Source organism: Malaclemys terrapin, chromosome 1 (genome assembly GCF_027887155.1).
Source record: "Malaclemys terrapin pileata isolate rMalTer1 chromosome 1, rMalTer1.hap1, whole genome shotgun sequence".
NCBI classification, from domain to species: domain Eukaryota; kingdom Metazoa; phylum Chordata; order Testudines; family Emydidae; genus Malaclemys; species Malaclemys terrapin.
The window spans coordinates 97553635-97572594 of NC_071505.1; the positions used below are offsets into that span (position 1 = coordinate 97553635).

At 41.5% G+C, this 18960-nt stretch overlaps 1 protein-coding gene across 4 annotated transcripts in view; it reads right to left on the bottom strand.

Moving 5' to 3' along the window:
* Positions 1–18960, bottom strand: part of ABTB3 (ankyrin repeat and BTB domain containing 3) — a 282735-nt gene that overhangs the window by 35460 nt on the left and 228315 nt on the right. For 2 of the 4 annotated variants that reach the window (XM_054032679.1, XM_054032660.1), the window contains exons 5-10: positions 11569–11734; positions 7749–7838; positions 3770–3871; positions 2585–2678; positions 2343–2478; positions 1697–1720 (exon numbers count right to left, since the gene is read on the bottom strand). In XM_054032679.1, the coding sequence (XP_053888654.1) occupies positions 1697–1720; positions 2343–2478; positions 2585–2678; positions 3770–3871; positions 7749–7838; positions 11569–11734 (612 nt within the window). The remainder of the gene's footprint in view (positions 1–1696; positions 1721–2342; positions 2479–2584; positions 2679–3769; positions 3872–7748; positions 7839–11568; positions 11735–18960) is intronic. The other 2 variants (XM_054032688.1, XM_054032669.1) reach the window with 1 other exon arrangement.

Genomic DNA, 18960 nt, shown 5'->3' on the forward strand with positions numbered 1-18960 from the left:
CTATTCAGAAGGCCAATCAGGAATTATTTTAAGAAATGTTAATTCACATAGTGCTCAGTTCCTGCAGCCCTCATGCAGGCAATACTCCTATCAGTTCAGGAGTTATGCCTGTATCACAGCTGCAGGACTGGTTTCATTGTTCTAACGAATGGCAGGAACACCGTACAAATGTCATGTGTACAGCAGAAACTTAAAACAGAAACTTATGATCAAGCAGTGACTGTTAAATGATTAAAAGCCTGTGTGGAAAATCTTGGCAGAATCTATCCCACACTACAGGGAAATAGAGTTGTCTTTAGAAACACTTTAGTGCCTTTCACAAAGGATGCATTTAGTAGCAAATAATTGATAGAGATGAAACTTGAAAAGGGAACTGTCTAAAACCACTGAAAACACCATCACTCTCAAGTAACAGTCAAAGCAGTCTCGGTAAAGCTGGAGCTACTAATCATTCAACTACATCTGGCAGGGCAGGTTCAAGCAAAGCTGGGACCCCAGCTGCAAAGCCATTTATTTGGGCCCTGAGCTGCAAGGCCCCAAACTCAGCAGTAGGCATGATACTCCACTCCCACCAGGCTTAGAGCAGTGTAACTCCATTGACTTCAGCGGAGCTACTCCTGGTTTACGGTGTTGTGAGAGGAGAATCAGGCCCAGCGTGCAATTTCTCCCCAACCTCCCACCTGCCTCATGCACTTATGATTGGGTAGTGGCATACATTCAGTTCTAGGGGTAGGGGCAGTGCTTAATTTGTAATGATAGAGGTGCCGGGGCTCAAACCATTTTTTTTACTTTCGTAACTGATGCGGCAAGTCCAGAGGTGCCAGGGCGGTGAACCGCAAGTCCTGGCACAAATTAAGCACTGAGTAAGGGTAGATGGCAATGTGTGCTTGTGGAAGAGAATAAGCAGGGTGTCCTGGATAACAGGGATGTCTAGCATGAGCGGCGGGTATCGAAGGCCAGGAGAGGCTAAGCCTCCCCTAACCCAGGCCATGGCCCTGCCCATGCTCCGCCCTGAGGCCCCACCCTTATTCCCCCTCTCCCCTGAAGCCGGCAGGGACTCAGCTCCATCTGGCGGCCTTGAGTTCGGGGCTCAAGCTGGTGGCCAGGGGCAGCTCAGGCTGGTGCTTGGGCCAGCTGGTGGCCTGGGGCAGCTTGGGCCAGCCTGGAGATCTGGCCAGCCGGCGCAGCTGGGGCAGCTCAGGCTAGCTGGCGTGGCTAGGGCGGGCCAGCCAAGGCTCTTCTGGCCACAGAGTGGGAGGGCGCTCGGGGCTCCATCAGGCGGGGGGCTAGCCTCCCCGAATGGGGGTTCACCTGCCCCCCATGATGTCTAGAGGTGTGTATGGGTAGAGGAATAGTGGAGGGAGCTTTCCTGTAAAACTAGTTCGGGGAGTGGGGAGAGTGTGAATCTGTGATGTGCCTCAGCTGGTGCATAATAAAGGGGAAAAAGCCTTGATTTCCACAAGGGACGCTGCACTGCAGCGCTCTCTGACAGCACGACATATCTCCCACTCCACAGCATTAGGCACTGCATGAGCATTTTAACAAACTCCTCCCTTCTCACCCCGCCCCTGCAGGGGGCCGCTCTTTGGCTGCAGATGGGCAGCATTGTCTGAACCAACCCTGACAGCTACATAGCATATCATTAGGCTGTTAGCTCTTTTCTCTAAGCAAACATAATGTAGATACTGTCTCTAACCTGCATCTACGTTCCTCTGGAAGGCTACAAGTAGAAAAGTATGAATGTGAAGGTCCTAATACTAATCCATAATATTGTAATTAGTATCTGGATTTTGTACAAATAACTGTTCATACATATCAGTTGTTCATTTAAGTTATTTTTTAAACTGTAACATGCCCCCAACACGCTGTCTCTGGACACATACATAACATTAACACAAACAAAAATATCAGCACTTACAAAAAAAACACCTTTGTTTAATGACCGTTATGGCTGCTGCAGGAAACACACACCACACCCAAAACCTTTAGAAATATGTAAATACATTTAGGGAAGTCTCCAGCACTCACTGGCACTTCAGCATTGACGACAACTTTGTAAACAACAAACTGCAACACTTTAGAAGGCATTCACTTCCATTTCCACATACTGAAAAAGCAATGTGCACCTCGAACTGATCAAACTCACACGCTAACAGAAATCCCTAAATCCAATCTCAAATCTCCTATACCAAAAAAGGAGCACATCTGACTGTCACACAGTCCACACGCGTGCAGCAAGATTCTACTTTAACACTGAGGATCATACATCAGTCCACCCACATCAGCCTCCCAGGCAAACCATAATCACTTGACCCATGCAACTAGACCCATTCCCACTCTACCTGTGTCCATGTGCAGCAGCCTGACTGAAAGAGTTCATGTCACCTTGTGGAGTCATGGAAATTCCATTTCTGTACATTGTTCCTATCATGGGGTCAGCACCTCGCTCCAACAGCAAAGTCACCAGTTCAAAATTTCCTGTACGCCAAGAGAGATTTTAATTTTGTTAAAGTCCTCAATATTTTTGCCACTAAGTCACATTTCCCAATTGAAGAGTTTATTCCAGCAGGAGGAGAGTCCTTACCAGCAGCTGCTGCCAGTTGCAAAGGAGTTTCCGAGTAATTTTCCTCTCCTTGCTCTAAAGAACCTTCTACCTTTGCTCCAGCATCCAGCAATAGCTATAAAGAAAATTGACCATTTAGAGTTGTTGGTGACATCGCAGAATTCAGAGTTTATGAATAGCGAGGAACTGGAGTCTAATATTTCTCATTATCCACACATCAGATGCAGTGAAGACAAGTGACATACACATTTTGCTTCTATTATTCAATTAGTTCTTTTTCACTCATGATACACTGTCAGACTCTTAGAGCATTAGTGAATATTCCAAAGCCAAACAAGTATTATCCAATGTTCCTGACCTGGGCATAAGATCAGTGGTGTGAAGTAATGCACTAGATTGAGACACTCAAACTTGGCCCAACCGACAGCCTCACTGACAACTTGCCTGGAGCCCCACAGAGACACGCACTTTTAATAAAATGGATGAGATTTCAGTTGTCTCCATCTTTAATAGAGAGATGTTTCCAGAAGAGACAAGAGGGTTTCAGGAACAAGTTGTAGCAATGCATGCTGGAACCTGCAGTCTCCTGGGGTACATTTCTATTTCATTATTATTATTAAAGATGACGGTGGACGTCGACAGCACTACAGAATCTGAGGGGACACATTCAACCTGCCTTTGGCCATCCCTACCCTAGATCTCCTTTGTCTGGTGATTCATTAATTGTGCCATGTCGACACAATTACTTTGAAAAATAATCTATCTCAACGCTTGATATGCCATACCACAGAGCCAACATATTCACGTTTTTTCATGGCTGGATAAAGTGACTGAGCACTTCTCTGACTATGGAACAGATCAGAGGTTTTTTTTTCCAGAAATAACAATATTTGCATTTATTAGAGTATTATAATACATGTGATAAGAAAGTGTAATGAATGAATAAACAAACACATACAACAAATGGTCAGAAAGGAGCACAAGGAGTTGACAGACTTTCTTTGATGCAACTGTACTTTAAAATTGTCCTATTTAAACCTCATATTGGTTCAGATTTGGATGCAGAGATCACTATATCGTATCAGTAAATGATAGAAGAAGTAACCAATATGAATATGAGAGGGGTACCAGTCTTGAGATGGATGCAGATTATAACCCAACTGGATAAATAAAAAGTGAGATGCAGGTAGGGAAATACAGTAATACCTGAACTACAGGAATATGTCCATGCAACACAGCAAATGTCAGAGCTGTCCAATGGCGGGTCTCGGGGTGGACGGATGGATATTTATGAGCAGTACTGACAACCTATAAACAAATTAAAGTTATTTTCTTTTAAAATGGCCTTCAAAGAGCTTTAAATAATAAAACTCAACCTGCCTGAAAACTGGGCACATGGGTATAAGTGATAGAGAAAAAAAAATCAGAAAGAGCACTTTATAAAATGGTTGGTTCTATATATTTTTTCCAGCAGAGTTTTTACTTATGAAGAATTTACTTCCACTAGAATTTTTCATGCTGTTTACTGAGAGCTTGATTAAAGCTCATAGCAAATAAAGTCTCTTTTCCAACTGCTGTTGCTCCCTCTAAATCACTGCCCCCCAGCAACTTTTACAGAGTCAAAAATTGCACTAGTGCTTATACCAACGTTCACTGAGGAGCTGGAGATGGGAGGGGGGCTCTGTCAGGATGGTTACATTTTGGGACATTTCTTATTGACTTCAGCGGGCTTTGTATTATGCCCATTCATTCTTCCCTGCTCCTGGGATTGCTTCACAGCATTCTGAGTTTCTCAAAAATCCTGGAGTGAAAACCTGACTCTACTGAAATCAATGGGAGTTTTGCCACTGACTTCTACAGGGCCAGGATTTCAACCCTGGTCTCAAGTTTAAAGACATGTAACCCATGTTGCTGCTCCTTGACTGGAAGCAGAAGACTGTTTAAAATGGATGGAGCCTAGCACCATTTAGAAGATATTTAAAAAAATCCGTTTACTACTTTCTCCCCTTCTAGTTAAATCTAAAGGTGTGCTGGGTCCAAAATAACTAAAAACTATTTTCTTTAAACAAAAAACCTTTCATTTTCACACCAGTCCTTCCTCCCACTAACCATCAATATCTAAAGCCTCTAATCTTGATCTCGGGCAACCGATGTAATCGCTCAGTGCCTCAGTTTCCCCATCTTTAATATGATGTAACTCACAGGGATAGTAACATTTAATGAAAGGTTATAAAGCACTTTGAGATCCTTGGATGGAGCATGATACTGAAGTGCAAAGTATTAATTAATTATTATTATTATTCGTCCATGGGAAGATAGCACTGGTAGAAGAACTGAAACTGGACTGAACGAAGCATTGGCCAGCCACCCGGTGAAAGGCAGGGAGTTTTACATTCACCATCTTATGTCCATAGGATAGCAGGGCCCATTAGCTCAGCGTCAGATGCTTGGCTGCATTAGCAGCCAACATGGTCAAGCTTCTGACATAACGCCCTGCTAGCCATCCCCAGGGTTAACATCAGGGGCGAGGGCAGAGAGGGAGTAGCTGGTGTCGCAATCCTGGTGTGCCAGTTGAGGAGGGCTGCATGAGACAGTTGGCTGTGTATTCCACCCCTGCCAAAGAGAAACCTTCAGTTCCTGAAATCACTTTGCTCTGCTCTGCACACACAGAGCTCTAACACCAGAAGAAATGTGCTGAAGTCTAAACTTAGGCCTGTGACTTCTCAGAACCTGGGAGCACTGTGTAATGAATGGGGTCACGCAGCTCCAGCCCACCAGTGGAGGGAGTGAATGAATAGGCTTGATTCAGGATAAACTAGTCCCCAAATGTAACTATGTACCCGCTAATTACGTCCCATCTCACGTGGATTGGTACTGGCACAGGAAAGCTCAGGGAACTCCCAGTGGCATACACTGAGGAAATGCAAGTATTAACATTTTATTTTATTTCGTTTTTAAAATTTTAATTCTTTTTAGTGAATTTAGTGCTTGTGAATAGAGTGGGATTGACAACCCTGGAGATTAAAGTCCTCTAATTTTCTATAAAACAAGTACAGCACAGGCAAGCACCCCTCTAGGGATTAGAGCAGGGAAGTCAAATTCATTCTGTGGACAGAGCCAAATTAAATCTTCAATTATGATCCGTGAGCCCTGTCTACAAATTTAGACTCATGTGCTGCCCTCAATCTACAGCAGAGTTCTCACTGAAAAATAAGACTAAAATATGCCCTTATGTAGACACTAAGGCCAAGATTTACTAGAACATCCTCTACGTTTGGGTGCCTTTATTTTTTTTAAGATACCTAGGTTGGGCTTTTCAAAAGCACTTACCATTGGGTTAACTCTGCTCCCATTGACTTCAGTGAGAGTTTTACCACTGACTTTAACAGGAGTAGAGTTAGGTCAACACTGAGTGGCTGCCTAAGGCCTGACATTGACATTTGGTAAATACAACCATGTCTCTTACTGATTTCAATGTGAGTTTTAGGTATTCAGCATATCAGGAATAAGTCCCTGGAGTCTAAACTTGGGGGGCATTCGAGCGCGGAAGCATCCTGAATTAGAGGTCACTTTTGGAAATTTGGGCCAAAACTTTTATTTAGCAAAGTAAAGCGGGGAAACATTTATTTCACCCTTTGTTTATTTGGCCTATCTTCATGTAATCACCCAATTTGCACACACTACTGTGGTAATTGTATATACAAATTAGCTGTATAACTGCACACCTTAATTATTTGAATATCCTGCTATAGAAGTGTCATGATTTGATTTTAGTGAGAACTTTCCTTTGAGATCAACCAGGGAGGTTCACATCCCTCTGAAAGCAATTGGTTCAGGTTGTCTTCAGACTCAGGAACACAATACTGCTTAAATTTACATCTAGTCCAAGTTTAGAAGGTTATTTACACAGCCACAAGAACTGAACTCCCCTTTTATTCGTAATGAAAGCTTGCATTCTGCAGAATCTGAATTTGTTAACAGGGGTCAGAAAATAAGAGATCAACTCAGAAGGCCAGTGTTTGACACCCTGGGTTGCAGGACAGGTCAGTCTCCATGCCTGTCAAATCTTTGGCCTCTTTACTGTGACTGCTATGAAGGGGGATAATTTTTGCCTACTGATGGTTGATTTTTTTGTTCTTTGGTTGTTGTTTTTTTTGTTCCACTAGGAACTAAACTGAGCTGAAATCAACAATTGATTTCACATAAGCCACCGAACAGCAATCAGATAGTAACGACTGTCAGTCACTATTGACCGGAGTGGATTCAAAGTGGTGACTTACAGGTGAAAAATTGTATCCTGCCCCTAAGTCCCCAAACCATCCATTGTCCTTTTTCCAATTACATTAAAACAAACAAACAAAAAGTAAAATGTCTCATTGAAAGTCGCAATTACACTTTAATGACAGCTTTCCTAAATCCAAACAGAACGGATGGAACACAGATAAGTGAATCAGACAGTTTAATTTATTCATGACCTCAACAAACTGAAATGATAAGTATTTGCAAACATAACAAATAATTCTTCATGTATTTTAAATGGCTCTTTAAAAACTTACATACCCGTGTTGCATGGAGTGGCATAACAATCTGTTTGGTGGACAGATTGTATGTTTGTTACATACATTCACCAAGAGATATTTACATGTTGGAAGCCCCCTTCGTCCACCAGCTTTCATCAAAGCCATTTTATAAACACAACAATGTACCTTATACCACTCGTGTGCTGTTGGGCAGTAGATGGACATCTCAATGTATAAAAGTTCTCAAACTCGGGCAGGGGCATTTGAACAGTGTGCCGCCTCGACTGATTAACTCATCTGTGATTCAGGAAGTCCCATCCTTTTCATTAAAATTGTGACTCCTGAACCAGCAGCTTACATTTAAAGTTCTGGGGCTACATTCTATGCTAAAATTACACTGTGCAATTCCAGTGAAATCAATACTATTACATTGGGTTTAAATCACTGACAAACTGACCCTTTAAGTGCAATGGATCCCAATACTGAGCTGCCCTGATAAGTGCTGTGATCATTTCAATATTCATTTCAAATGTTAATGCCTTTGGTAACAGAATTGTATTTTTAAATGCCTTGGGGTTTTCCTCCTCTGCTATAATTGTAATGGGCTGTGTGAGATATAAACAAATAAAGAAATCAAAGTTGTAATCATAATAAAATGTCCTCACCTCAACATTCAAATCTGCTCCAGCATCTAGTAGCATCTGCACCATAGCCTCATCACCCCTGACACAAGCATACATCAGTGGAGTCATGCCCTATTCATTGTTTGGAATTTAAAAAAACAAAAACAAAAAAACAAAGGAATTGACAAATTTACAATGGAATCTTTTAAAAAAAGAGTTAGTGCTTTAAATGTATATTGTCAAGATAAACACTAAATATTTAACAAAACCTTACCTCTGTTACAAACAACCCTTTAATATTATTAACAGCTGAACATTTAAAAAATCTACGTTACTGTCATCATGTACGTTTTTCCTTTCTGCATTTTACTCAGCCTAATGAAATCAGATTTGTCAGTTTCATTTCCTAGTTCTCCTATACTAAATAAAGAACAATGTTGTCCTTGGTATCCCAATAGTAGGGGAATGTTTAAATCCAAAGCAATAAGATTTCCAATGCAGTTAAAAAATAACAAATGAAAACATTTCCATTCCTATTAAGGTTTTTGTAACTCTTGTTTTATAAAACCTAAAAGTTGAGTCTATACTTCTTGACAATATCCCTTTAACAACATAATGAACTCCCTTTAGATAAGTTAGACTCGAGTTCTGTCTATTCACTGTCAGCATTGTTAGTGGTTGGAAACCTAGAAGCTTTGTACATAGTCCTAAACAATGACTTAATTTTAAATGAAATGCCAGACAGCATTGTTTAAAGTTGCTAGCTCTAGGGATATGCTGCCCTATGTTGATGAAAACTAGATTAGCTGACCCTTCACTACAGAAACTCCAGACTGCAATTTGTATTAGTCTGGAATACCCACTGCAGCTGATCAAAATTTCCCTTAAGGTTAGTGTTATTTTGGCAATGGAAATAAGTCTAGATGAAATCGTGATGGTATAATTAAATCTACCAAAATTACAACACAAAAAGCTATTTATTAAATAAAAGCGGGGGAGGGTCAATCAAGAGTGTGTTTGTTCCATGGGAAGTTCACCACTGGACCATGGTACCTCTACTACATGTCTATTGTCTGTCTTATGATCCCATGTACATTTCCTGTCACATGATCACACACTTTCTGCTTAACCTGTCGCTTGCTGTAGAGCAAAATCATTAACAGAGACAAAGGAGGTGGACAGAATGGGCAGAAACTGAGTCACTGCACTGTTCTCTCTAGCAAGAGCTGAGCACCGGCATTTTTGCTGAATTAAACGTTATTCACATTTTCCTTGAGGGGAAAAAGTCTCTTTTTCCAGGCTAAGGTTTGGTGGGTTTTGGGGGCAGGTGTCTTTTAGTAAAAATAAAAATAAAATGTCGGGCCTGATGCTGTGCGGTGATGAGCATCTTCAGTGCCCACCATAATCAGTGGGCATTAGGCAGGATCAAGTCCCTGATTTGAGAAAGGTGTGCTTTTTATATATATATATATATATATTATATTTTAGATAGATAGATAGATAGATAGATAATTATTAATAAGTGTAGAAATGGGGGTCCTGATCCCATTACTCATATGAATAATCCTGATTCTGTCTGGCAGCTGCACTAAAGCCAACAAGAGTACTTGGTGAATACAGCTCACACTCAAATGGGACTTGATCTTGCTCCTATTACAGACAACAGCAAAAGTCCCCTTGGACATCAGGGGTCTATACTCAGGCCAATAGTAAGCTGTATGGGATCAGGCCCTATGTCTCACAAAACTGTATGCAAGCACTGAATGTTGGTAACTGGGGATAATTTTTAGAACATAAGTTAAAAAAACATAATTTAAAAGAATAAATACTTAACACAAGGAGCAAATCAAATGTCAAGTTAAAATTTTACGGAAAAGGATTAACAAAACAAATGTGGACCCGATCCTGCAAGACATAGCACACACACAGACTGCTGCACCAGCTGCTGACTTGAATCGGGCTCTGTCTGAGCACAGCAGTCTGCCTGCACACTACAAGTGAAATATGGACCCATTGAAGACAACTGGAGTTTTGCCACTGATTAAAATGGGACCAACGTTTCACCCTATACATTGCAGGATGGGGGCCTAAAAGTTAATTTGAGATTCTGCTCAGCCCCGTTCTGCAGTTCTTCTCCCTGCTGTTTTTACATATGCCCAGTCTGGAGGTTTGCTCTGTAGCTCAGGCTTGCTCTGTATCATTGCATGAGACCTCTCACTTCGTATGTGGGAGGAATGGATTTTTAATGAGCACATAATTAGTGCTCAACAAATAATAAATAACACATGCAATTAGCACACAGGGAATTTGGTTTTTGGCAACATGAAAAAGTTGTTCTTTCAATAGTCAAATCATTGGCAGCTCAGTCCTGCAAGATGCAGACTCATTTGGCCTGATCTGGCAAAGCATTGAAGCACATGTTTAAGTCAAATGGGACATAAGCATCACTTTAAAGTTAAGCTCGTGATTAAGTGCTTTGATGGATCAGGCCATATGGAGCAGCACTTTGCAGGACTGGAGCATAGCAATTTTCCTATGAAAAGTTTCAAGGCATAGAATTATTTAAAAGAATAATCATTTAAAAGTACTATAACGTACTAACCATGGAATGAACTCCATGATATAAAAATAACAGTAATACTTAGTACTTACAGAGTACTTCACACTTACAAAGCACTTTATCAACATTAACTAATTAATGTTATAGGTCAGTGTTCTATCAAACTAAAGCTATTAGAACTGTCACCCATCAGGGATCTTCTAGGTGTACCTAATCCTGCATAAGGGTGGGGTGGTGGGCTAGATCATCTCTTGAGGTCCCTTCTAGCTTTATATGTCTCCGATTCTAACATTTTACATTTCTATAGCACCTCTCATCCCAAAGCACTTTACCATTATATTCATACAGCACTGGTCAAATGCAGCCATCTGTGGGGTGGAAGCTGGCTGCCCCCTGCCAAACAGTGTACTGCAGAACTGGAAGCAAAATGGGAACTTTTGGCTAAGGACACCAGAATCTTTAATATTTTTGCAGAGCAGATGGGAACCTCAATTTTTAAGGTCTTATAATAAAGATCCACCCACAATAAACTACATGGAACTCTACTTCAAAAGGATGAAGCATGGTCCATGGCTGCTAAAGTGTCAACATTTCCTGCTTGGGAATTGGGAACAACTTCATGAGCTTCACAATCCAAAGTTTCCACTGGTGGGCAGTCATGGAGGCAAATTTACTTCTGGATAAAGCTGTACACTTTACAGAGACTTCCCTTTAGTTGTAGTAATCCTTAGTATTTCCCATGTTATCTGTAAGTCACCACCCAAAAGATAAGATGACTAAACAGTAATGAAATATGGAGATTTCTGTCTCCAGATCACCAGTTCAAATTGGGGCCTATTTCAATATGCACATGAACATTATTAACACTCACTTGACAGGGGTTTGGTGGTCTATGTGAAATGCGTTGCGAACCTCAGACCAGTTTGTATTGGAAAGATGTCCACATCACAAAAAACAGCATCCTAATTGCCACTATTATGCCCAAGCCAGGGTCAACTCTGTATTCAGATCAACTCCAGGCACTCCTATGACCTTTTGATAGTTTCTCCTGAATCAATGTAATTTAAAAAGTTTAAGCCGACTCATGTGCTATATCTACCTCAACATTAAAGAAAATAATCCATAATTCCTAAGGGCCCAAGCTTAGCCTGAATGTACACCTGATGGAGTCTTAGTTCAATATCAAGTAACAGAGAAAAAGGATTAAGTTAAGAGCCACCTGTTTATGAAGTTAGAGTGTTGGAAGGTTGTTTTCTTTAATAAACAGTCACAACTCCTGGCTTCTAAAGTTAAATTTTGTACCTGTTCACTCATGCTGTTAATTCCATCTGGCCCCAGCAAAGATATGGCCTGTTTAACTAGATCCGTTCGGCCGCAGTTCAGCATTCGGAATCCCAGATCCTGCTTGAATTTAGCTTCTGTGGCTACTGCGTCCAGTTTTCGAGAAGCACAGAAGCAGTCGTCGATTCTGCAAATTGTGAGAAATAGCTACATCAGAGGACAATCAGAGGACAGACATCATCATTTATGGCATCACTGTTTCACTTTACCGTTGAATGATGCAGGTCTCCCCTTCCCCCCACACCACCACTCTCACACTGTCACCCTCTTGCCCTCTTGATATTCCTTTGAACCAGCTGCAGCACTGAAGCGCTGGATGTGAAATGCTAATGCAAGTTAATGCCTTTTATTGTTCATGTTGTTTACTTTAAGTCAACGGTGAAAGGTAGCTTTTAGTCCATTTTCTCCTACTTATGTGTGTTAGGAGAAACCAGGTATATTGTTCTCACTGCACATTAGTTCTCCTCATCGGGAGAACAGTCCAAACCTTGTGATCCCTGCAAAATTCCCATCGACTTCAGTGGGCTTTGAGTCTGGCCCGGGGGGAGATGGCCTTTAATCATAGATGCTTAAACAAAAAGAATAAAGTATCATTCCAAAGGCTTGACAAATGATATGAATTCAGCTCTGCTAAAAGATAACCCCTTCCAGGGCAGAAGGTGGCAGCTCGAGGACAACCAGTGCTCAGCACACTGCACACCAGAAGAGGAGGACAGCAATTTTGGCCAGGTAACCAGGACAAACTTCCCACCCTTACAAGCAGTGCCATGGAAGCTTCAATGTTCACACCGAGTAGTTAAGACATCAGTTTCTACGGTCTTATTCTAAAGATCCTCAAGCAGCAAACTGTGGGGAGCTCAGTGTATCTACTTCAGAAGGATGAAGGCCTGGGTCTATCCAGTCAGTATTTGAAGTTGCAGATCCAGAGAGGACAGCCATTTCAAATCTGATTCTTACCCAACTCAGCCTCATCTTGTTAAGGAACAGACACATTTTTCTTTCATGCTGATACGTGTTTGGGAAGGGGTGGGGTGTGGAGTCCAATTTCTCAGCACTCTAGCCTGTATTCTGCTGTATAGTTGTAAGGGACAGCACCACTTGAGTTCTAAAGCCTTCCACTAACAGCAAGTCAGTAAGGAATGGAGTAATTGGGAACGGAGAGTCTAAATAAGGATCAAAAGGGAAAATGCCAAATGTAGGTCTAGGAGTATTTTTATTCTAATAAATTACTTAATAAATATCAAATAAAAGTGAGAATAAATCTTTGGCATCTATATAACAATTTTCATCATATAGATTATAGAATAATATAATAGAGAATGTATACCTCTACATAATATATGATTAGGGTTTTTGATTTTAGGTTTTAATTGATAAACACCTACACCCATCCCCCTTCCCCCCAAAAAAATTAAATCTGTGTTTTTACAAAAAAAACCCACCAAAAACAACAGAAATGGTTACTTGTATCTAAGGGCTCATCTACACAGAGCAGTAATGCTGACTATGGGGATGTGATTTCTAAAGCACACTAACGTGTTGCTCATTAATTGGTCTGTGTAGACCCTGCTGGTGCACACTAAAGGTTCCCTAATGTGTTTTAATGTAGTGCTGTTTGAAACTGTACAACAGTAAAACACCCTAGAAAACATTACAAAGAGATTACTCATTAAGGTATGTACAAAGAGAAAGCCCCATAAAACCCCCGATTTTAGGACATCTACATAGAACTAAAAAATGGATGCAGACAAAATAAGCACTGGACAGTTCCATCATTACTCAATGGCACAAGGATGAAACTTTATCACATTAATTAATTCATTCGTAAGATTACTTAAGATTACTGCACAGCACGCAATCACAGAAAATATCAAGTAATGGCAATAACAGATTCTCCCGGAATAATATGCCTACAACACAGGTTAAAAAGCAAATCCATAATAATACTGTCTTTGCACAATAGTTGAAGCCAATTTTAAAAAGCACAAACATGCAGGACTCAGGTCAATGACACTGAGAGACCTGGGAGCAATCACTGCTTTACTAGTTCACACAGTATGCCACACATTTGGCACCTAAACTGCAGCTGCATTTGTTACTCCTAACAAGAGCCCTACCAAATTCACGGTCCATTTTGGTCAATTTCACGGTCAGGATTTTAAAAATTGTAAATGTCATGATTTCAGCTATTTAAATCTGAAATTTCACAATGTTGTAATTATAGGGGTCCTGACCCAAAAAGGAGTTGTAGGGTGGTCACAAGGTTACTGTAGGGGGGGTGGCGGTACTGTTACCCTTACTTCTGCGCTGCTGCTGGCGGTGGCACTGCCTTCAGAGCTGGGCAGCTGGAGAGCGGTGGCTGCTGGCTGCGAGTCCAGTTCTGAAGGCAGAGCCGCCACCAGCAGCAACGCAGAAGTAAGGATGGCGTGATATGGTATTGCCACCTTTACTTCTGTGCTGCTGCCTTCAGAGCTGGGCCCTCAATCAGCAGCCGCCATTCTCCGACCACCCATCTCCGAAGGCAGATGCGCAGAAGTAAGAGTTGCATGGTATGGTACTGACACCCTTACTTCTGTGCTGCTGATGGTGGAGTGTTGCCTTCAGAGCTAGGCACCTGGCCAACAGCCACCGCTCTCTGACTGACCAGCTCTGAAGGCAGTGCAGAAGTAAAATAACCTTGCGACCCCCCCTGCAACTCCCTTTTGGATCAGGACCCCCAGTTTGAGAAACGCTGGTCTCCCCCGTGAAATCTGTATAGTATAGGGTAATAGCACACAAAAGACCAGATTTCACGGTGGGAGATCACATTTCACGGTCTGTGACGCGTTTTTCATGGCCGTGAATTTGATAGGGCCCTACTCATAACATCATAGCATAAAATGCTAGAGATTGCATGTGTAATAAATATAAACATAATATAATATTTATTATAAAGATACTATAGGAGTTTGGGTGTTCAACATATTTGTCGGAGATTCTGAACTTCTGAATTTTAGTTGAACTTTTCCAGATTTCTCAGGCCTAACAGAATATGGTCCAAATGGCTGACAAACAGCCACAGAAAGATTTAGAATATATCTGAAAACTGCAAAAGCATCTGCCACCAGGAATGACTGCTTACATTCAACCATTTCTTCACTATTTACACATATATGCATATAATAAGCAAACTAAATATATAACAGGCCAAATTCAAGGCTGGTATATGCAGGCACAGCACCACTGAAGTCAATTTAGTTTGCTGCATGCAAAGTTTTACTAAATGGGCTTCTTCATAAAAGGATTAGGTATGAATTGCACAATACACTCACACAAGGCAATAAGGAGGAGTACACACTTCTCTTACATCCCTATGTGGGTTACAAGACCTGGAGTCTGGGGGAGTAGGAGTTAGTTATTCCTCCCCAGAATAGAAGATTGGAACCTGGGGTCCATTTCCCTAACAGCTGGCCAGTGCACTGGAGCCAGCACAAAGGTGGAGGTCATAATTTACTCTTGATATAGGCCATCAGCAAATTCTCACTGCTCTATAACAAGGAGGCAGAGAGGAAAGAATGCGGTGTCTGTCCATGACTAGGGCTCTTTGGTACTACAGTAATATAAATAAAATAATAAAATAAATAATAACAACAATAATAATAATAGTGACTCTGAGGTGTGTCTCTGAGTCATACTGACTCCGAGGGCTACTCCTGGGTGGTGCATGTTATACACCATTCTTTGCTTGGGGCTGTTGCCCAAATCTAAAGGTCTATTGTTTCCTGTGACACAGTGACAAAATATTCCTGAAGGAAAACTGAAGAAATGTGAACTGGCAGAACTACCACAAGGTGAGTACAAAACTGATTAGAAAAAAAACAAGCTCAGTGTGATTATTGATGGTTCAATGCCTTGTGGTATCCTACAGAGAATCCATCACTAGTGCATTGCTGCATCCATGGCTAGTGGGGATTCTGGTTCCAGCTGTGGTAGCAGAGAGAAATATCTGCTAGAATCCCACAGACAGTATTTAATATTTTGACTCATGGCCTGGATGAAAGAGTAAATAAATGGTCAAACTGGGGAGTGATTTTTTAAAAAGCAGGATGTGGGGAAGGGTAAATGCTTCTGAGGAGAAAATGCAACAAGATCTTGAAAAGTGAGAGTGATGAGTAGGTTGGGAAAAAAATGAAATTCAATGAGGATAAATACAAAGTAGTCTTAGAGACAGCAAAAATTAGGAAACACGAGTACAGAATAGGAGAACATTGGTTCATTGATAATACTGCAGAAAAATGACATATGGGTGGTACAGTAGATGGAAAATGGAAAGGGAAGTGTAATATTTTACAAAAAACAAACAAACCCACAAACCCCACATGAACAAAAGCAAACGGAACAAACCCCAAGCAAACACAGTATTAAGACCAATCTTGCAGTTCTCACTCATACAAGTAGCTGTATAGTCCCATTGAAACCAGTGGGACTATTCACATGAATAAATGCAGCAGGACCGAGGTCAATATTATGTTATATAAGCAGAAGTTTAACAGAGAAAGACACTACAGTAATGGACACAGCATAGGAACCAAATAGAAGAGAATGTAAAATTAAGGCGGTAAGTGAGCCTGTACATGGCATATGACACAAGGTTTGCACACTGCTGCAGGAAATATAGTGATGATTCAGAGAGGTCAGGAAAGGATGGCTAAAATACTAAAAATCTTGCAAAATACAACTTACAAGGAATGGTTAAAAGAGCTAAACATATAGGGCTATATTTTCAAGAGTGCTTTTAAGGGTAATGACATGTGAAATTGTGTGTTCATAGAAACAGAAGTCTTTCCCTAAGTGTGATTGAAATGCCAATGCAAATAGAACTAAACAGCCCAACTGCATGGCCAATTTATGGCTCTTTCCCCCAAGAAGTATTTATAGTCTTCCAAACGGCACAGGACACAGATGTTAGCTACATGGCAGGACATCCTACTGAAAGGCAAGGCCAGTCTGTTGCAACGAACTAGCCGCCTCCAAACAAACCTACAGCTGCTTACACATAAAGGAGTTGCAAAACCCTACCCACTTCTCTATCTTTCATCTGCCTCTTGTTCCTGCCCATCTCCTTCTGGGGCTGTGGAGACCACAGGAGCAGGCGCCAGGGACAGAGTAACCTCCCTGTGTTGTTCTAGCCCTGATAAGTGACAAGTTCCTATGATTTTTCTTTTAATTAAAAGAAAATCTTTTTGTTTGTTTGAATCATAGAATATCAGGGCTGGAAGGGATCTCAGGAGGTCACCTAGTCCAAGCCCCTGCTCAAAGCAGGACCAATCCCCAGACAGATTTTTGCCCCAGATCCCCAAATGGCCCCCTCAAGGATTGAGCTCACAACCCTGGGTTTAGCAGGCCAATGCTCAAACTACTGAGCTATCCATGAGGGCTGGTGAAGTGCTCATGCCACCACTCATGAATGAAAACGAGGGTGTGGGGGGATTCCTGCCTTAAGTCACCACCCATGATATAAAAGCCCCATTGCTGTTTTACAGTGGCACTGTGGATTTGGGAGGAGGTGGGAACCTTGGGCTGACCAGCAGATTCCGGCTACGTATTCACTACCCGCCTGAATCGGCGGGTAGAAATCAATCTCTCGGGGATCGAATTATCGCATCTCGTCAGGACGCGACAATCAATCCCTGAATCGACGCTTGTACTCCACCAGTGCAGGCAGGAGTAAGCGCTGTCGACTGGGGAGCCGCGGAGGTCGATTTGCTGCCGTCCTCACAGCGGGGTAAGTGGGCTCGGATACGTCGAATTCAGCTACGCTATTTGCATTGCTGAATTTGCGTATCTTAAATTGACACCACCCCTCCTCCCCCCGTAGTGAGGATGTAGCCTCCTTCTTGTTTCCCTTGCTGATAGCTCTGTAATGGCTGCAATTCTGCAGCCCACCTGACACCTTTAGAATTTCTTCCTTGGCTGGCGGATTACTTACTAGTCAGGGAAGGACTCGTCACAGGTGTTAGGATGTCACTCTTTGTACAACAACTATGTCAGACAGATTCTAAGAGTCTATTCCTTGGAAGGAAGCAGGCTCAGGAGGTTGCCCAATGACAAAGTTAGCACGACACAGAACCTTCCCAGTGGAGAGTACTCCCTCTGCATAAAATGCCACCTCCATATCTATAATGTAAGTGGTGGTGATCACCAATTTCCTATGGGTCAGCAGCCTCAAAGGATGTCTAAGCTGCTTGGCGCCCCCAATCTACATTCACACCCAGCACCAGGTTTTCTACAAATTTACACATATGTGGGCTCTAAATTGCACTGACTCAACACGTTCCAACAGTCCCTTGCCCTCTCTTGGATCAAACCTACAATGGCCACTGTAAGGAAGGAGAAAATTAGGAGCAGGTGAAACCTTATCTTTTAAAAGCTGCAGAGACCATATTATTCAACTTAAAATGCAGTCTGCCACATTTCTCTCCAAATCCCTTTTTAATTCCTCACAGATATTTCTTCTGCAGGGGTCACCATCAAAATCATTACAATGGTGTCACTCCAAGTAATTAACATTGTTGTGGCTCTATATTGCAAGTACCATGGTAACATTAATTATTTGCAAGTGGCCATTGTCAAGGTGGGTTTTTTTTGGTCATCATGGTAGTTTGTCATCCTCTGGAATATTCAAATTTCTGAAAGGGTTCAAAAGCTAACAGTCTAGTCTGTCTGCATAATGTGCCCTTATTTGCAGGGTAAACTCTTTCTCTTGTCCTATTTTTCCCCAAATTCAGATATAAGCAGGATATGAAGAGCTTTTTCCGGACAGCTAGCTGGGAGGGGGAGAGACTTCAGGAGCAAACTGTATTTATATGAAGATACCTACTCTGCCTATGTATCCAGCAGACAGGAGCTGTGTTGCTCAAAAGTGATCAACTTTGGCTGGTGTTGGGTTACAAAACACTAAAATGAGCTGGAGTGCCGATGAGAAGCAAAATCGGAAAATAACCGAAATACTTCTATGATGGATTATATCTACTAAGGAACAACCTATCCCAAATGCTCAGTTACTAAGGGACAATCTACACTCATTCCTATATTTACTTTCTACAACCAACTTTATGTATAATTTTTCATGAGTGATGTACCCGAGTATTCAGATTCTAATATCTAAACTGTATTGTTAAATTTATTCACCTAAATTTGGGTTATTGCAGATTATGTACTATATGTATTTTATGAGGTTTAAACCAGATTTTGTACTTTTGAATAATCTAAGCACTACACCCAGATGTACAGACACTATTTCATTAACCTGTCTATTATATAATTTTAACATTAGCTTTAATAAAAATTGTAAATCTGAATTCAGGGGTAGTG